General features: G+C 46.4%; 1 protein-coding gene across 2 annotated transcripts in view; it reads right to left on the bottom strand.

The window, feature by feature from the left end:
• Positions 1 to 19,760: 19,760 nt before the first annotated feature.
• Positions 19,761 to 20,963, bottom strand: part of LOC144762134 (cullin-9-like) — a 518,599-nt gene continuing 517,396 nt past the window's right edge. For both annotated transcript variants that reach the window (XM_078647278.1, XM_078647277.1), the window contains one exon: positions 19,761 to 20,188. In XM_078647278.1, coding sequence (XP_078503404.1) covers positions 19,972 to 20,188 — 217 coding nt within the window. In that variant the 3' untranslated portion in view covers positions 19,761 to 19,971. The remainder of the gene's footprint in view (positions 20,189 to 20,963) is intronic.

Genomic DNA, 20,963 nt, shown 5'->3' with positions numbered 1-20,963 from the left:
GAATCGTAACCTGAATCTTCTGGGGACGAGGGAAGGCTCTGAGAGAAGCCATGTCCAGTTACAGGAGGCGCTGGTTAGGCTCCAGGTGCAACTTTAGCCCCTTTGCAGCGGGGGTAATTCCCCTGCAGTGCTGGGGGGCGAGGCACACACAGCACCCCAGTGCTCATGACGAGCTCAGTTCGTCATGAGCCACGGTGCTCGTGTGTTCATGACGATCTGAGCTCGTTATGGCCGCACCCGTTTCCGTGGAACGTTCAGCAAAGCAGGGGAATTATCCCTGCGTGTGACCGTTCCACGGCTCATGACGAGCTCAGCTCGTCATGAGCACATGAGCACCGTGCCTCATGACGAGCTGAGCTCGTCATGTGCACGGAAGGAGTTAGGAGACTGATGGAGAAACCAAAGTCGAAAAGAAGAGACGCTGCAGTGTTCAGAGAATACGACACAAGCAGTGGTGTGCCTTTCTTGAGCCTCCAGGTGTTTAGGAATGGGAATGTGGAGAGCCCTGGCCTGCACAGATGTGCCACAACCACTGCCATCAGATTGATGAAGACCCTTGGTGCTGGTGTTAACCCCTTGCATGCGGCTGCGATTCTGCGCCTGTGCGGCAAATTCGCAAGTGGGCGGGTTCATGACGGCCCCCAGCAGTCATCAGCACACGAGCGCCGTAGTGCATGACGGATGGGGGCCGTCATCAGCATGCAAGGGGTTAAAGCAAATGGGAGGGCTACAAACTGGAAGTGGGTAAATCCTACCACGAACTGCAGGTGCCTCCTGTGCAAGTGCAGATTGGAAATATGCCTCTTAATAATTGAGGGGCACCATCCAGTCTTCCAAATCCAGTGCCAAAAGAAAAATTCAAGATCCTGAGGTCCAGGATTGAAAGCATACCGCCGTCGTCCTAGGGAACACAGAGGTACGGTGAGTAACAATGATACCCAAATTCCTGCTCCAGGACCAGGTCCGCTGCCATGTTCTGCAGAAGTGCTGCAATCTCCCGCTGGAGAATGAAAGTATGATTTTCTGATTAGCAGGAAGAAGCTGGTGGAATACAGTAAGGTCACAGCCCTTTTTTACCTTTAAGACAAACTGGTGCGTCATAACCACCTACCAGGACCGTAGATAGAATGACGCCCTTACCTTCAACAGGTCATATGTTTTGCCTCGGGGGATTTCCAGGTGGTGCCGGAAGGAGGAAAAAGGCAGCCTCCCCTTGAATTTTCTACAGCCTCTTTGTATGGCAGAAGAAATTGGCTTTTCTGCTTGACGGTACGGAAGGGTTTGCGCTGGTGAAATTATAGTCCTTTGGAGTAGCCACAAAATGTGTAGTATTGCCTATGGAGCTCTCAGGCAGACACACTCGTTATTTCTGGTGGTTCTCGACATACCCACAGCCAGGATACCATCAGACTGCAGGCAAAGAAGTGTAAATGGGAAAAAAACAAAACAGGCATTTCCCATCTATGCACCCAAAATCAGGAACATCCTCCATAGCCATCAGGACCGCCCCGAAGCAGCTCTAATTTAGGAAAGAGTTGAAGACTTACTGTAGGATTTGCTTCCCTGGCTGGGAAGTAACCAACCCCGTACCATGACTGGAGGGACCTTACCCTACTACCGAACAGGCCTGTCACTCCCGCCTCGCCGTGGTGCCCGACCGTGTCCCACTGTGAGCATTCCTTTTCCTTCTCTTTCCCACTCCAGTCTTGAGCCACTTCAACCCCCTGGTGTTTTCACTGGACACATTGGCAATCAAGTGGCACCACTAGGGGGTTCCATATCATAAGGTCCTGAAGAGACCCTCTTCATTGCCAGTAGGGTCGAAACGTCGTCGACACACTCTACAAATGAACGACCATCACAGACCTTTAGCTTTGTACAAGAGGACTGATTATCTGAACATATTGTATTGTGGTTGTTTGTTGTGCATAGAAACCTTCTTACCACTTATCCGTAACCCCTTCACTTTATAAGGTTCTATTTCACTTGGGACACCAAGCACATATATGTGTAAATTTTTTGTGAAAAGTATCATCACTCAGTAAAATAGTCTCTTTTGATAACTACATCAAGTGCATGACTCCGAATCTCCTTCTGACATTCATCGCCCACACAAACATTTGCCTATTAAGTATCCAAATAAATAGGCGCCAGGAACGATGTTTGCCAACGCCAATCAGATTGCTTGAAGGGCACATTCGGTGCCCTCCTTGCATACTCCAGTCCACACCAGTTCAGGGAGCTGTTGGCTCCCGCTCTGGTGTGAAACGGGACAAAGGACACGAGTATCCTCCCCACTGTCCAGACCCTCCTCTGGGAGGCACCCCTGAATCATTCCAACCCTTTCCTTAGGGTACTTAAGGCCTTACCTGTGGGTGGGTCCCTAGATTCGTTATGGGACAAGATTCCGATCCGAAACCACTTCAACTTCGACTGTCTGGGCACTCCGGACCTCACTGGACTTTGCGTTGGGAACCGAGACTGCAACTGGGAAGACTCCTGCTGCTCCTGGTCTTGTCTTCCTACAAGTCTGCTGCAGTATCTGTGCCTGTGCTCCATACAGATTCTTCACAGGGCCTGTGGACATCCAAGAGACTCAAAGGAATCTCCCTAGGAGTGAAGGATTCACTACCCTGCATCTGCAGCCACCCCAACACAGCTGACCAGTCTGCTGATCCTGGGCTCCAACACAGGTGGTGGTTCTGAAACTCCCTCAAGGCCTGCACGGCCTCCTCGCCGAGTTTGAGGCCAGCATCCCTTGTCAGACCCGCTGGAACAGAAGTTCCGTGCAGTGCGTCGACTTACCGTTGCCAAGGCTTGTTGACTCTCCGCCAGAGATCTTCGGTCTCCAAGAAGCTTGAACCTCAAGCATCTCCTGCAGCTAAGATCTCCGCCTGCCTCGCATCCTTAGCACTGTGGGCCTTCGTCCTTTGGTGAGCTACTTGAGGTCCTCTTGTGACTCCTGTGCCTTCTCCCGTCGGTCCTATTACGGGTCTTCTTTGGCTACAGTGGGCTCCCCTCCTTGCTCGGGCCTGCTCCGACTTACCTGCTCATGGTGATTCACTTGGATCTTGCTGGTCCTGACACTGCACTTTCTTCTTCAATTACGTTGGTTGCAGATGCCAAGGCTTGTTGGTGCCCCTGCCGGACACTGACCCCTTGGCTCTTGACATCCGACGTGGGACAGCTCATGCACGGATCCTGGTCCTTCTCTGCTTTGCTTGGTCCATACAGCTGCAACATCAAGGGCACCGTCAACTCCCCTGCATCTCCGACATCGGTGGGCATTCGTCTTCTGTGCCTCCTGGTCACTCCTGAGTTGCATAGACTCTGTTCCCTCTGCTTGCAGGTACCCCTCATCTTCAATACACCGCTGGGTTCCACCGGACACTTTCACCTTCTTCGTCCTCCATTGTGGTCTACGGTGGTTTCTGGCGCCAATTCACACCTATGCGCCTGGCTTCCCTGGTGTAGGTATCCTAGGGTAGTTATTAACAAATCTGTAAATGACAAACCAGAGAACCTAACCAAAGGGAAGGGCTTCTGCTAAATGTGCGAAACAATGCCCCGAATCTAAGAAGAGAAATTTCTTTTCGAGTCCCCTCGCTCACCAAGGGTTGCCCCTAGGTGACATGCTTCATCTTTGGGGTCATCCTAGACAGCTACTGTCTGGGGCATGCTGCCACTTGCGGAACTACGTAGGAGCACTTTTTGTGAAAAAATGTGTAGTGAAGTGTATGGGGGAGTGGTGATGGTGATGCTAAAAATACCTAGCTAGTGAGCGATTAATTTATTCCTACTACAGTTGGTATGGCTAAAAAGGGGTTAATAGGGAGGAAGTGTAACTGTTATGTCTATACTGTCCTTAGTATTTGGTCGACATGTTTTGAGGGGTCCCCTAACCCTCTTCTTCAGGACCACATGGGGACCAGCCTCATGTGTACCACTCCGTGAGAAAAACAATCCCATACTAAAGAAATAATATAATAAAGAACAGATGCACACCTAATGTGTGAGCACCACAATTAAATACATACGGTTGAAATCAGACTCATAGTATTTTTGTTTTGGCAACTCTGTGCCTCATGGACTGCAAGGGTGGAGGGGATTGTAGTGACCTTGGCTCAGCACTCCGTCAATAACACCTATTCGTACCCGGGTATCCTAGGTTATCCAGGTGGTTTGACTTCCACGGTGTTTCCTCAGGGTCTGCTGGGAAGGGTCCTTCTTTAAAGTTGCAACTGCGACTTACTTATTGACTAACTGAGCACGCTGTTGTGTTCTGACTCTGCACACAACCTCCATGGGGTTCCTTCGGGCCCCGGCTCTTCTACGTCTTCTGGGTCCATTCTTGACTTAGGTCGTTGTTCGCATTCCTCTATTTTAGTATATGGTTTGGTCTCCCCCTGTGCTATTTACTAATTATATTGACAAAGTATTGTGTGTGTTGTGCTGTATCTCCGGGTAGGAGATAATATCATTGTGTTAGTGAGTGTTAATAATAAATATCTCTTTTTATAACTACGCTGTGTATATTTCAAAGGTGAGAGTTTGTGACATACAGTAGGTTTCAAATCAAACAAACCGATGGATACAATGCACAAGCATTTAAAACAGACCCCTTTCCAGCCCCCATTATTGCCACTGTTGAAATATAGGTTCTAAGTTCACTTGGGACACTGAGCACCTATTTTGATTAAATTGACTACGTAATTTACATAATTAGCAAGTACTTTGAATTCTTTGTTGTGTATAATTTTGAATCTCTGTCAGACATCCTTTACCCAAGAATATTGCCATTGAGCTTGACGATTATCATACATTACATACTTTTTACGCAGGAACCACTTTTCCTCTCTGTATAACTGATACCCTGGTTCCTTGTGAGTAGGGTGGCCCTTGTTTTTCTGAACACAAGGTCTTAGCCAGGGCCTGGCTGTGCCCTGTGGCAGAGGTCTGCGGCCCTAGTCACCAGCCGACTGGACTACGGCAACACCCTCTACGCGGGAACCACAGCAAAACTCCAGAAGAGACTCCAGCGCATTCAGAACGCCTCAGCACGCCTCATCCTGGACATTCCCCGACACAGCCACATCTCAGTACACCTGAGAAACCTGCACTGGCTCCCCGTCAGCAAGAGAATCACGTTCCGACTCCTCACCCACGCACACAAAGCTCTCCACGACCAAGGCCCAAGATACCTCAACGACCGCCTGACCTTCTACACTCCCACCCGCCAGCTTCGATCGACGAGCCACGCCCTCGCCGCCGTCCCTCGCATTCGAAGAGCCACCACGGGAGGAAGATCCTTCTCCTACCTGGCTGCCAAGACGTGGAACTCCCTCCCCATCCACCTCCGCCTGACCCAAGACCAACTCGCATTCAGGAAGCAACTCAAGACCTGGCTGTTCGAGCAGTAGCGAACCCCCCCCCCGCCCTCACCCCCACCCTTCCCCAAGCGCCTTGAGACCCTCTGGGTGAGTAGCGCGCTATACAAATGCAGTGATTGATTGATTGATTGACTAGAGCCTGGGAAGTACCCTCTGGCGCTATCCCAGTCCGATCAATAGGGCCTGACTGGCCTCGGACTAGAGAAGACCGAAGGAGGACTGCCCTGGTGACCTTGGACCTGGCACCGAGGCTGCACTGAAGTTGGACGGCACCTACTGCTCCTTGGGCTAGCAAAGGAAAGGACTCTGCCGCTGTGTCCTGCTCGAGGAGAAGTTGTTCCTGGGCCCCAGCCAGAAGGTGAGACTCCAAGAGTCAGTCGGCTGACTTCTTGTTCACAGCACAGGAACATAATAGCTGAAGAAGCCTGCCTAGCAAGTTAGTAGCCCAGATCACCAGAAAGTCGTTCTTGTGAAGCCTGGAAGACCGAGACCCGGAGCTCAAAAGTTGTACCCGAGTCTTTTGGACCCGTGAGAGTAGTTGGAGTCCAGTCTGGCCACATGGAATGATCACTAAAAGATGAAAAGCACTGACTTTGTTTGGCCAGACAACCAATAGTCCAGTGACGACTGGACTTTTGCTGAGCGTGAGTGGACTTCGAGGGACAGCAACCACTTTGGCCAAATTTACTTCATCAAGAATCTGCAACAAGGAGTACCCCCAGGAAGACGCCCGTCGATAGCACAGCATCTTCAGCTTCCTTTATCACTTGTAACTGGTTCACTCCAAAGTTAAAGTTTCCCAAGTGGCCAATTAGTTTGAATTTTACAATAATTGTTTGCGGTTATGTGAAAAGTCTTGATTTATTGTTTCTTGAAAAATCAATATTTCCGAAACCCTCTGGTGGATCTTTTTCATTTTGGTGTCTATAAATTCATAACACTACAACCTAATTTCATAAATTGGAGTTCGATTTCTTTTGATTAGTATGTATGTATGAATATATAAATTGCAATTTATATAGGCAGGTAATGAGGAGATTTTTCTATGTTTGAATTTGTTTGAACGGCACAACGTACGAAGAGTACCTTAAGCGCTGCTTTGATTATAATACTGCATATTCTGCACTATTTTTGGCATGCCTGTTTCTAGCACACTTCGTAGGATGTGTTGCTTTTGTAGCGGTACCAGTTTGAGACTCGATGAAGCACAACCAGCCCCCCCGGAGGGGACGCCTAATAGGGACATTTATATTAAGTATGATATTTCTTCTATAATGTACAGCACGCTATGGAATAAATACACTCGTAAGGATCCTGAGTGGCGTTGGCCTATGCATGGGTCATTTGATTTGAGAAAGATTCAGTATGTAGAACAATGTAATTTTAAGCGGACGACTAGGCAAGATATGTTTGACTGTGCACGAATGTGGGAGAAAGAAGTGCGTGAGCGAATGAAGCGTGAGCAAGCCTTGAGTGAAAAAGAACAATGTAAGAGCATTTATGCGAAAGCATTAGAAATGAAAAATAAGGAACTGAAAGAAATTAAAGAGAGGGAAGATAGAGAGCGTCATTTACAGGTAACTGGCCAATACGCTGTTAGGCAACCCCTTTATCCTATCCTTAATAAACCGCAAGATGATTTCTTGTTCTTAGATCGTTCACCACCCCCGTATATTTTCCCGTCTGCTCCTCGTGAGTCAGATGAGGACTCTTCTAAAGAACAGGATAAAGCACGGGAGATCCGTTCTATGTTGTCCGCTGAGCGTGCATCTGAGCTTAGATCTGCTGCTCGCAAAGCCGTCCGTAATACTGCTTCTGCCTCTGAACTTTTAATTGACATGAAGAATTGGCAGGAAAGGGAGCAAGTATATTTTACAGAGGTGTTTGCTGCAGAAGTTGTTGAACGGTTTAGGAAATATTCTGAGGAATTGGAGCCTGTTGATATAGCAAATGATTGTAAGCAAATGCGTGATGGTCTTTTTCTCTTTTCTCAGGTGGCTGACTATAAGGCGTTTGGTTAAATTGCGTGTTGAGGCAGTCCGTTTGCGAGAGGAGAAAAAGGCAGCAGACGCAGCTGCACAAACATCTCAGACCGGTGTGACACAAGCTTCTATCTTCGGAACAGATAAGACTGATAGTTCATGCGAAACCCATGCGGGAAGCCGCACCTTTGTATGTCCCTCCTAGAGGCGAGGGAACAGATGATGATAAAAGTTCTGCCGATTCGAAGGGTTACTTTATTTATAATTGGGTCTATACTCCTTGGAATAGAGTGGATGTTATGGGCCTTATAAAATGCATTGCCTGATCCGCGCAAAAATCCAGCAGCTTTTTATGAGGAAGTTGAGGGTGCTATTAGCTCTTGTACCATGACTTTGCCTGATATCGATTTGTTTTTCGGATTGATATTGCCGCCTGATAATGTGGAGAACTGTGCGTAAAGTTGATGATCGTGTAACTTTTGGGGCATTATGGAAAGAGTTAGAACAAATGGATGTAGAGCGGGAGCCTGCACAGAAACCATGTAAATTGATTTTAGATCTCCCTACAGCTATATTAGTTAAGTTAAAGACGATTATTCCCCCTAAAAAGATAGATTGGACTGAATTAGCGTCGTGTAAACAAAAGGCAGATTAATCAGTTTCAGATTACTTTACACGCTTTGAGGAGGCATTCCACAATTTTAGTGGCCAGTCATTGACAGATGACAGGGGTAGGCATCTGTTTGTCGATAAATATGTCGAAACCTTTTGCCAGGAATAGCTAGTCGCCTAAAGGACAGTGAGAGTTCATGGACTTCCTCTTCTCCGGTTTCTCTTTTGACTATGGCTCAGTATTATGAACGCCAGGAATTAGAAACGAAGAGTAATGAGGATAAAAAGACTAAAGAGTTGAAAACAAAGGTTATGTTGGCTCAGGCTTATGGTCCGCCTTCTAGAGGTAATGATAGAGGTGGACGTGGATCTTATGGTTTGTCCTTTCCTTCCTATACTCGTTCGAATTTGTCCGTTGACCAGTGTGCATACTGCAAGAAATTTGGACATTGGATTTCTGATTGTCCAGTGCTGCGTGCTCAGCAGTGTCCACGGGGTCGGGGACAAATGAGAAATCGTTCAGGCTATCCAGAGCCTAGAGGAAGCACGAATAATCGTGCTAGGTTTGATGCTAATACAAGAAGGAACCAATATCAAATGTCCGACTATGTGCCGTCTGATTTTCAAGATTCTGCTTATGCATAGGATTGCCTAGGATGGGGTAAGGAATCAGTTGACGTTCCAGTAGATCAGAGGGGTCCCTATATTACAGCACATGTTTTGGGTTCTACTGATCAGTCTCTGGTTGATACAGGAGCTACTCGTAGCGCCTTATCTAAACAATTGGTTCCAAGGGCTCCGATAGGTTTCTATGGAACACCTTCCCTTAGCCCACTGTCACAACCACTTGCATTCCATGTAGATAAGTTTACTGCTCCATGTCCATTTTTGCTTTCTCCAAATACACCAGACAATATTGTGGGTCTTGATATGCTCAAATATTTCAGGGCTATGATACGATGTTCTCCTGAAGGAGTATGTCTTATTTTGAATGACAATTACCCCACAATTGAGAGATCTTGTTTGGTTACAGAGGATACTGCATTAGCTTCACTCCCTAGTGCTTTGTAGGCTACTTCAGACACTGATGTAGGACAAATGGTTATTCCACCAGTGCATATTAGTGTCAAGGAGGGCGCTTCAATGCCGCGCTTGCCGCAATACAAAATTTCTCAAGGAGAAGAAAAACTTATACGCATTGTCCATGATTTGATTAAAGTGGGGGTTGTGGAGGAAGTCCCTTTCAATGTTTGTAACAGTCCTATTTTGCCCATTTTGAAAAAAGATACTGACACTAGGATTTCCAGATTCATTATTGATTTGCGAGAAGTTAACAAGATTGTAGTACCACAATATCCGGTGGTTTCAGACATAACAACACTTCTTACTTTGGTTCCCCCGACAGCGACTACATTTAGTGTGATTGACTTGAAGAATGCTTTCTTCTCGATCACTATTCATCCTGATAGATTATTCAAAGTGAAACCAAACAAATATCTGCTATCGTACAGATTTTGTAGAGTTCCTCAAGGCTATACTGAGAGTCCTAGTATCTACAGCCAAGCACTGAAAAGACAACTTAATTCTTTCGTTTTGCATAAAGGAGTGGCTCTCATTCAATATGTCGATGACATCTTGTTGGCAGCCGATACGCCTGAACAGTGTGAAAAATGTACTTTGTCTTTGCTTTCTTTTCTTGCTATCAAAAAGTGTCACAAAAGAAATTGCAATATTGTAGACTGAAGGTAACCTACTTAGGTCACCTTCTGTCTAAGGAGGGCCGTGCACTGACACCAGATCGCATTCAAGCAATTTTAGACACATCAGTACCTTCTACTCAGAAATATGTTCGTGCCTTTATTGGGTTGACTTCGTTTTGTAGGCAATGGATATTAGGATTTTCACACATTGTTAAACCTCTGCTAGCGCTTTTGACTAAAAACACTCCAATGCCCCTTTCATGGACAGATGAATGTGAGACTGCTTTCCGACAGCTACGACAAGCGCTTTGTTCAGCACCACTGTTAGGCACTCCAGATTATACGAAGCCTTTTAAACTCTATGTACACGAGAAGTATGGATGTGAATTGTCAGTTTTAGTGCAGACACACGGTGACAGGCAGCGTCCCTGTGCATATTTTTCAGCAGTACTTGATCCTGTTGCTCGTGCGTTGCCTGGATGCTTCCGGTCAGTTGCAGCAACAGCTGTGTCCATACGTCAGAGTGAAGGGATAGTTTTGTCACAAACTGTTGGTGCTAGTACCCCATGCAGTAGATGCCCTTTTGAATCAAATCAAGACATAACACTTAACTAGTGCCCGTTTGACAGGATACGAATTGACACGGTTAGCACCTCATATTACCTTGAAGAGATGTGCGACACTGAACCCAGTCACTTTGTTGCCATATCCGGTGACTCAGTCTCAGCCAAAGGAGTCTCACGATTGTATATTCCTTACTGAGGAACAGACAAAGGGTCGCATTGACTTGCAAGATACGCCCCTTTCAGATGTAGATGGGGAACTGTGGGTTGATGGGTCCTGTTTGAAGTTGCCAGACGGTACGACCTCAGCTGCATATGCGATTACGACTCTTGAGACAGTAGTGGAAACAGCTCGCATACCACAGAAGTCAGCTCAAGCAGCTGAGCTAATAGCCTTAATGAGAGCGTGTGAACTTCGCACTGATTTGCGCATAAACATTTACACAGACAGCTGCTATGCTTTTGGAGTGGCCCATGATTTTGGCCTGCTTTGGAAGGAAAGAGGCTTTCTTACATCCCACGGGATGCAGATAATGCATGGAGAATTAGTGCATAATCTTCTGACCGCACTGACATATTCGAAGATGGCGATTGTGAAGTGTAGCGCACACAAGAAAGTGACTGACAAGATAGGACAAGGTAATGCTTTTGCTGATTGCGTAGCTCGTGAGACTGCAATGCAAAGAAGCACTACTTCCATGTACGTAGTGAAGTCTCAAGCTGAGCGATGGCATGATGTTAGAGAGGAAGTACTAGATGTACAGAGATCAGCTTCTGTAGAAGAACTCGAGCAATGGTCTAAAGAAGGAATATTGGACGATGAGGGCTGTTGGCGCAACAAAGACATGGATAGATGGAAATTGCCTGCAGCCTATTTACAACCTATGGTTCAAATGGCACATGGGCTGGCACATGTTGGAGCTCTAGCGATAACGAAATTGCTTACACGAGTTTGGGAGCATTCTGAGATTGCCAGCACAGCTAAGAGAGTAGTACAGTCCTGTTTGATTTGTTGGCAGTATAATCCTGGAAAAGGGACACAAACTCCTACAGGAGGGTTTGCTACACCAGTTGCACCTTTTGAAGTTTTGCAGATGGAATACATCCAACTTGAACGCTGCAATAACTTAAAATATGTCCTAGTGGTGGTATGTGCCTTCAGTAAATGGATAGAGGCATACCCTACGAAGGATAATTCAGCTCTCACTACAGCTAAGGTGCTTCTAAAGGAGTTTTTCCCTAGATATGGTGTTTGTAAACTTTTGTGGAGTGACAACGGGCCTCATTTTATTGGGCAAGTTGTTGATCATGTCCTGAAAGGATTAGGGCTCAAATAGAAGTTCCATGCAGTCTTCCACCCACAATCAGCAGGATTAGTGGAGAGGTACAACGCTACTGTGAAATTGAAGTTAGCGAAAATACTGGCTTCCACGTCTCTGAAATGGCCTGATGCACTACCTTTGGCATTGTTGTCCATAAGATCGGTGCCACATTCACGATCTGGGCTTACACCATATGAGGTGGTGTTTGGGAGACCAATGAACATTTGGGGAGTTCCTAAGCCACGCCCCATACATGATGTACCTTGTGTTCTGATGAATGGTTATTTGGCACAGTTAAATGACAGTTTGATCTCTATTCATCAACAGGTTCGAGAAGCTCTTCCTGACAGATCTATAGGTGAGGCCCACGATCTCCGACCCGGCGACCACGTTATGGTCAAAGTCTTCAAGAGGTCGAACAGCTTGGAGCCGAGGTGGCGAGGACCCGAGCAAGTGCTTCTGGCCACAAGGACAGCAGTTCGAGTGACGAACCGGAAGAACTGGGTCCACAGCACACACTGTAAGCGTGTGTCGCCTGCTTTGGTGGAAGCTGCTGTGCGGACTGATCATCGAGAGATCCTGGAAACAGAGAAAGGCCAAGCCATCGCACCTGACGAATCTGAGGAAGTCTTCCCGGACCACACGATTTCTGGAGCATCGCGATACCAATTGAGACCACGGAAAGAGCCTGCATTGTCGAAAAGGACTGGTTGAGCTTCCGCCCTGGGTTAGTGAAACGGAACACCGATGTGGCAAGGGGGGGAGATCAGTCCTGCGTAGTGTAGTGACACCCGTCTTGACCCCCGGTGAAGAAACGGCTGCCCAGGGAGAAGAGCTCCAACCATTGTTTCAACGTGCAGAAAAATCAACTGTTGCTGTTGCTAAAATGAATAGCAAAAAAATCATTTGTGCTGTAGGGTTTGTTGTTGCTATGGTGGTTATGGCAGCAATTACGTGGTACATTGAGACGGTGGCCCCTGCTCGACAGCTTTTCGCTGCCACTACTACAGTACCAATGGAACACCACTACTTCACGCTTCCCTATCACTAGCAGAAGCATCGACAATCCTACTTAACACATTTATTCAAATGTTGCATCATACACAATGCCACGAATACCACCAACTGTTGGGCGTGTGGGATGATACCTGCTCACCAGAAAAAGTGAGGAACACCTTTTATTCCTCTGCCGTTTTCCCATAATGGTTCATGTCAAGCTTGGTATGCGCTTTTGTTTGCATCTGGAAAGCTTTCAGTAGGTGGGATTAACTTTCACCTCAATAAAGTATGCTACCAAGATAAAGAAGGTTATCCGCAAGCTAAAGGAACTAAATGGGAAGAGTATAAACCTGACAATATTTCGACCCCATATGTCTTCACGAATATGAGAAATACCAAGAACAATGGACCTTTTGTAATTTCTGTGACAAGAGCCAAAGCAGATTTATGTATTAGTAGTGATGGGAGAATTCCAGTGGGGAGGAGTGAATGTACTGTAATTCTAACCATTGAAGGTGCCAACAACAGCACTTTTACAGCCTCGCATAAAACTTACTTTGTATGCGGTAATAAGGGATATTATCAACTCCCCATTGGATGGTCTGGGGTATGTTATGTATCATTCTTGTTACCCCCTGTGTTCTTGGCCCCTCCATCGTATCACCAGGACTTGAAACTATATAATGATATCTCCAAGAACAGATACAAAAGAACAATAAGTACAGATGAGGTTGATCAGACTGATACCACTCCGCAACATGTCGATTTTAATTTGGGTTTGTTTTTCTTTGTGGTTGCTGCATTGAACAGTAGGAAAATAAGGAGATTGACTCGTGTTGTGGAAGCAGTTACCAATCAGACAGCAATGGCACTTGGGAACATTACAGAAGAACTGCAAATTGCAAGGATTGTAGCACTCCAAAACAGAATGGTTCTTGATGTGAGTTTGGCTGATCGAGGTGGTGCATGTCGCATCATCGGTAGCAGCTGTTGCGTGTTCATACCAGATCACTCACCTTCAGTATATGACACAATATCAAAACTGCATAAGATTGCTGCAGAAATTCACCCAGAGACTGGCAGATGGACTTTTTCGACCTGGTTCTGGACACTCTTTGCCACTTGGGGCTGGAAACTACTGACTATCTTATGTATACTGCTGGCGATACTGTTTACATGCTGTGCTTTGCTCCATGTGCATCACTGCTTGTACACCTACTAAAAGAAATGTTGCAGAAATAAAAGCCCAACAAATGTTGAATAAAGAGATCACCGAAATAATGCTAATAAATGTACAGGATGCATATCTAGATTACCCCAAATGAACGAATGTCTACAGCTAACGCTAAAAGGGTCATCTGTTGTAATTTGGCATTGATTGCGTTAGCGTTGGCTGAAGCCATCTTGTATTTAGAGGCTATCTTGCCCGTTTTGTGGAATCTATTTTGTATTTCTGTCAGCCATTTTGTTTGCCACGTGCTCGCCATGTGCTCTGTCCTACCTTGCTGTTCTCTGCTCTTGAAATCTGCCTAGAGACGAGATATATTTAGTATCTTCCACCTTCGTACATGCTCAGTTGAGCTTGCAGCTGTCTTTGCAGCTGCCACTAGAATGCAACTGTCAGGATGTGCTTGCCAAAAACAGCCACTGTTAGCTCCTCCCACTTGTTGACTGTGCATTTTCTGTATGACCATATATGTACTTAAAACCAGCATTTTTGTACTTGTACCGCCTTCATTTGAGCCCCTGTGTGGGTATAAAAGGACCAAGCTCCTTCCATTCAGTGTGCTACTTCATACATTACCGAAGGGTGCTGTGTGAATGTAGTTCCACCTCATGAGGTTTAATAAACCCTGTCTTTTCTATTCCAGTTTCTGTGCCAACTTCTTCCTATTGGTCTGAGGACTCTGTGCAGAGAACGGCAAATCCCTTGCACTGGTAGGCCTTGCTGAGGCTCACTCCACATATGTGCTTCCTTAAGGAAGTCCATACAGGATTATGGTAGGTTCAAGTAGCCAAACTCTAGTACTTCAGGAGCCAGATCGCAAGGTTGAGAGACTTGGGGTCTGGGTGCCTGATTTCTCCATGGTTCTGCATGAGAAGGTCCTGCCTGTTTGGCTACCTCGTAGGGGACTACTGAGAGCCCTAGGAGTATGGTTGCCGTGCACATGTGGGAGTCACTAGGGTGAGGGTGAGGGCTACCAGCCATAGTTTGCTAACCTCAAACAGAAGCAATGGAATTTGTGGAAAAGTGTAAACAAATATTCATGACCAACTCGTCCATAGTGTGTTGGCCTTGGACTGTGGGAACATGAAAGCAAAGTTTGGGCATTTTGCGTTTTTGTCCTGTGGGACAAAGGTCTATTTCTGAGTGACCCAATGCCGGAATTATGGGAGGAGGACTTGCTAATGGAGCTACCATTCGTAGATTTGTTGATGCCTCCTGCTGAGATCTGCAAAGATGTTGTCTGCTTCCGGCAGGTAATCCGCTAACAGATGAATGCCCATTTCCAAATGGTCTGGGCTAGGTAAGAGACTTGAGGGGATCAGGTGCCTCCCTGCTTTTGGAGATAGTACTTGGCAGTCATGTTGTCTGTTTTGATCAAGACAACCTTGTCAATCAGGTGGGGAAGAAAGGCTTCTAGCGCCACATGAACAGCTAGCAACTCCAGATACTTGATAAGGAGATGCCTCTGGTTGAGTGTCCAGCGTACCGGCACAGTGAGATATTGTGAATGCGTCCCCCAGTTGGTGAGGGAGGCATCCGTTGTTATGGTCCTCTGCGTATCTGGGTTCAGGAAAACTGTCTTTTTAGGAGATTGTTGGTGTTCCACCATCACACATTGTGGCCGACCAATACTCCAATTGACCCATCACTTGACAACATAGGCGCGCTAAGAACACCTGCAACGGACGCATGTTGAGTCTGACAGAACACCTGCAACGGACGCATGTTGAGTCTGACACGAAGTACTACGGCTATGCATGAAGTCATTATACCGAGGAGATAGATGACTGTCCTCACTTCTATTTGTTGATGAGGCTGGAACAGAGAAATAAGCATCCGATCGAAATGTGAGAAATAGGCATCTTTGAGCTTGAGAGCGGTCATTAAGTTGCCTTGCTGTAGTAATGGGAGGCCATCTTGAAAAGTGACCATGTGAATGTGCTCTGAGAGTATATATCAGTTTAAGGGTGTGAGGTCCATGATTGGTCTTAAGGACCGGTCCTTTTTGGAAATAAGGAAGTAGAGGGATTAGACTCCAGTGCCTTGCAGGGGATTTGGCACTGGCTCTATGACACCTTTTTTTAAGTGCCTGAACCTCCTCCTTGAGCAACTGCTGATATTGTAGCAAGAGTTTGTGTTTGCAAGGTGGAATGTGGAAGTGAACACCCACTGGTCGAGGGTGATGTTCCACCAGGTTGGGAAGAACCCTTCTAGTCGCCCCTTGACAGGTGTAGTGTGGTTGGCAAGTCTGGGTTTGGTAGACGTGGCGAAGGGTTTGGCAAAACCACCCCTGGCTTTGCCCCTGGAATTATTGCCCCACTATGAGCCCATGTAGTATTTACTGGGCGAGGTGTTGTTGACTGGGGACGTCGTTAAGGTAAGGAGGTATATCTGGGGATGGATTTTGTCCCTCCACATTAGGGGGAGTGACAAAAGGAGCCATGTTGTGATGTTTGCAACACTCAATTGCTTTGGCTGTTTAAGTTTTGGAGTAGTGTGCCTAGTTGAGATCCAAGGAGGTGTTCATCATCAAAAGAAAGTGCAAGGATGTTTGCCCTTCAGATTTGAAGCCTGAAAACCTAAGCCAGGTGTGATGCCGGAGGAGAACACGAGAATTAATGCCTCTTGCTGCCGTGGCAGCTGTATCAAGAGTGGAGCAAATGAAGATGTTCGCAATTAATGTACCTTCCGAGGTCATCTCATATGCCCTTTTTTTTGTGTTCCTCGTGGAAATGCTGCAGAAGCTACTCCATATCATCCCAAGGAGCTCTGTCATAGTGGGAGAGCAGGCCGAAGGAGTTGACAACCTGAGCAGCCACATTCTTGCCTGCTGCAGCTATCTTTTTACTTTCTTTGTCTGGTGGGAGCGTTTCACCAGATGTTTTGCGAGTTTGCATGTTTTCTTGCTGTGGCAACCGCCAGAGATTCAGGAGGGAGTTAGCCTCTAATGTATGTAGGGTCAGTTTGGAAAGGTTCATACCTTTTATCGACCCTTGGAATAATGACACGTGCCTTAACTGGGTCTTTAAAGATGTCAGGTGTGTGTCTAAGCCTACTTTTAAGCATCAGCAGATACTGTGGCGAACGTTGGCTAGAGGAAAGAGTCTCAAATAAAAAAATCTTCCTCTAGTGTTACAGTGTGGAGCTGAATCTTATGATATGCAGCCGCCTTACCTATGATGTCGTGGTACGTAGTGGTGTCATCTGGGGGAGACCACGTCGCTGTGTAAAATTGGGATTTGCGTCAGTATGCGAGTCCCGGTCATAAGTGTCCCACAGATCATCCTGAGGTGGAATTGAGAACGGATCTTGGTCGTCCCTGACACCCCCTCATTCCACCCAGAAAGAGTGAACAGAACCCTCTGGGGAATATGATGCTGTGTAGGAGGTGAAAGTGGTGCAGCAAGTGTTCGTAGGATGGCATGCAGAGGGCTAGTTGCCTTGTCAGCCTTTTTTCTGTGCTCCGGTGGTATAGGTATGTCCAAAGCCTCCTCAAAAGTAAGTTGTCTCTTTGCTGGTTGTTAACCCGCATGATGAGGTCTAGCCAGGACATGGCTAGTGTCTGGATGAATGACAAGATGTTTTTGGTGTCTATTTCCTCCTGCATACGTTGAAGCGCCGGTACCGATGCAACCTTGGATCCAGAGCCTTTCGATGCCGAGCCTTTTGACTCCAAGGCTTTCAATTTCAAGGGTCTTGGGTCAATAGGAGACTTCAACACAGAGGTGGAGTAGCGTTTCAGCACCGACACTCTCGGGTCCGGCGTTCGGCTTGACTCCACTGGAGTTAGTTCGAGAGCATGTGTCTTCTGCTGTTTTTTCAGTGTCGAGCTGTGGCTGAGTGTATCAGACACAGCTGCTTGGTGCCCACCATGGCCTGAGGGCACTGGTGGGCCAAGTAAAAATGTTGGTTGGTCCAGAGTTTTTGGAATGGGTAACTGGTGTTGGGACCTGGATGAGGAGGCACAGTACTTGTCCCATTGTGATATCCTGCAATTCCAACTCAGAGCCTGAGCTGTTTCTAGATGTAAATGAGGCCTCGTCTGCTGCCGATAAATTGGCATGGGCCTCCTCCTGAGGTTTTTCGGTTCCAAAAGGTCTGGCAGGTCCTCGGCGATGAGGCGAGACATCTAGAGTCATCGAGTCGATCCCGTAGCGTCTTATTGGACTGAAAGAATTTGCAGGCCACACAGGTGGTTTCCTGATGGTCCGGAGAGAGGCACAAGTTCCACACCTGATTTATATCGTGCGTGGGTAGTTGGAGTTCAAACGAGGACAGAATCTGAAAGGCGTTCGTTCCATCACCGGGTGGACATGGTGTGGAGGAAATGTGGAAGATAAGGTCTGCCCCAAAGGGGGAAGGACCACTGGAACCGCAGTCTATTTAAGCTGCCTTGACGAAGTAGATGTCGACGGAGACTGAAACAAATCGCGGCGAAAACAATATCGACTGCAAGGTATGGAAAAGACAAACGATGACTGTGTCGAACTGGAGCAGAGGAGCACAGGTCCAAACCAGATTGCAGAAGAAAACAATCTTACAATGGAGTCAATGCCAAGGTGCATCACCAGCAAGAGGAGTCACTACCTCCTCACTTGAAAGACTTCCTTTGAAGAAAAATAACTTGCACACTTGCAAGCCCAACACTAGATAATGGGATAATGCTAAGCATGTGTATCTACAGTCATACACGCCTCAAACATATATTTTGAAAATTCAGTCATCATTCTCCAATCATCAGCTTATGATTTCAGAAAATATACACATTTTCATTTTGAATAAACACTTTTCAATATATATATACCTATATTAAATTACCAGCCAAAAGCTTCTAATTTAGAAGAGAGCTACTTACAGGTAGCTGGCGAGCTACCGGTAGCTCATGAGCTACTTGTTGGAGAAGCCTAGTCTATTGCAATAAATCCATGAATCTTAAAGGAAAACATTTTGGAGTCAGTTGTGTTCTTTTTTTTAAAAGAAAAGCTATTTATTTAGTAAATCGAAGTTACCTCACTTCCTATTCTTTTCTCCAAGAAAGATAAAAGCGTGATCTGTGAACAATACCCATTCTGGAGGATATAGATATATATATATATATATATATTTATAGTATATATAGGAAATCTTAGAACAACAATTCCTCATCTGGGCAAGTGGAATATCCCCAAGCCTGGGGTTTCAGTAACAAAACAATGAGAAATGTATGAAACCAACATAAAATTAGGGCTTGTGCCCACTGTCATCACTACCAAAGCATTCTCATCAACTTCTCCTCAAAATTCTAACTTTTTAAGGTGCCTTCATTGTGGGGGAGGTGATGCCAGCACCACCAAAAATGTTTTACTGGTGGTGGGCACTTCGGCTTAGTCGTTTCTTTCTGAAAATATATTTTTAGATGCTGTAAAAATAGCTTGTGATTTTTACTACTCAGCTATCACCAAAAACATTGAAGCGGTCATGTGTGAATTTCCAGTGTTCCCCAGGCTCTGTTCCGCATCCACTCACACAGTGATCTATCTAGCCGCACACACTCCTTTAATGAACTCCTGTTCTATTTGCTTCTGCTCTGACGATTCTGTCATTTGTTTCTAACCTAACCTCTTGCTTTTCTGGGGCTATTGGCGCTGTTGTAAGAGTGCCCGGATAAACCATCCTCTGGATCAGTACAGCTGGGAGTACTAATCGCCACCCAGTGTGCTATGGAACAGGAGCAAAGTTAAGTCTGCAACAAGCACTCGGTGAGGGAGGACACCGTCTGCAGGACCAGGAAGGATGTGCGCAAGGGACCTTCTGCTCCTCATTTTACAACAGGGCCTGCAGAATAAACAGGGTGGTTGGGTAACTTCCCTAATCCACCTTCTAGAACGAGTTTAGGAAATTTAACACAAGTCTACCTAAAGAGCCATAGTTTGCCATGTTTAAAATTCCAGTCAAGAAGCAAATAAGAAAGCCGAGACAACGAAGGTCCTTCACGGAGTCATGATGGAGGTGCAGGCAATACATAAGTGCTACACAAAGTGATGTGGAAGGACGAGAGGGAGAGCAGTCTGTAATTCCCGTGCATTCACAGGGCCTTTGCACCATGAACTGGTTTGAGGTTTAGTTGACAGATCGACATGTATGGGCGATGCTCCTCTTTCTGGAATTCTTCTCTTCCTAGCTGGAGAGCATTGTTTTATTCGTACACCTCCCCGTCATCCTCATCGTCAAAGAAAAAAGAATCCCTTTCCAGATTCTCAGACTCGTCATCGTAGGAGAAGTTGTCGTCGTCGATATCCTCATCGTCATACTCTTCTTGCCACTCGGGAACATACTCTTCATCCTCGTCGTCGTCATCCTCTTGCTCCTTGTTAGCATCCCCTTCATCTGTATCTGGTGAATCAGACTTCAGCCTGCAGAAAGAGAAGGACTGGTATTAACAAGGCATCACCATCAAACAGACTGCTGGACCTGCATCAACAAAGGTTTTGGTCAACATAAAGGGACCATGAAAGGATAGGACAGATATGAGGACTAACAGACAGACAGACAGCGTCCCACGAATATAAAAGCATCATGCAGTTCACCCAATCGCTTGGGTCTGATAATGTATTTCAGACACAGCAGCGTACACAACCTGAGCAAATGAAGATTAGGTTTTAGCATATGGAATCTGATGCATTAAACATGTTCCATACATACAAAATAGCCCGAATCTTTGAAGGAACTTCAATTTCCCCCAGTTAGCTAATTCATCACCTTACCTTACAGCACAGCCCCCTCCTTTTCTATCAACCTCCCTTGCGAGTTCTGTACTCCCTTTCCGGATTCCCAATAACTCCCCCCCCCCTGCCCCCCCTGCACAATGGACTCCCCCTGCCTTCCTCTTGCACCTGCTGTTTTCTACATTCATACAAAAAATGTCTACTCTTGCCTGTCTCTTGCTAAACCACACTCTTATGTGTCTCTCATCTCATCCATTACTTCGCTCTTGCCCTTGTGCTCCACAATGGAGGATGTTTCCCTCCACTTCTCTTGGACATGAGGGACTTTAGCAAAAAAGGCTCAGCCAGGGTGCAATTGCTCAGAAATGCTCAGAATTGGAGGAGGAGCTTGGCGGGCATCCGAGATGGCCGCGTGAGCACAGCGCTCTCCGGACCCTCGCCGCTCCCGGGATCTTATCCTGGC

This window comes from Lissotriton helveticus, chromosome 6, assembly GCF_964261635.1.
Source record: "Lissotriton helveticus chromosome 6, aLisHel1.1, whole genome shotgun sequence".
Taxonomy (NCBI): Eukaryota; Metazoa; Chordata; class Amphibia; order Caudata; family Salamandridae; genus Lissotriton; species Lissotriton helveticus.
The sequence above is the reverse complement of the archived record's forward strand: the minus strand, read 5'-3'. Positions and strand labels throughout refer to the sequence as shown.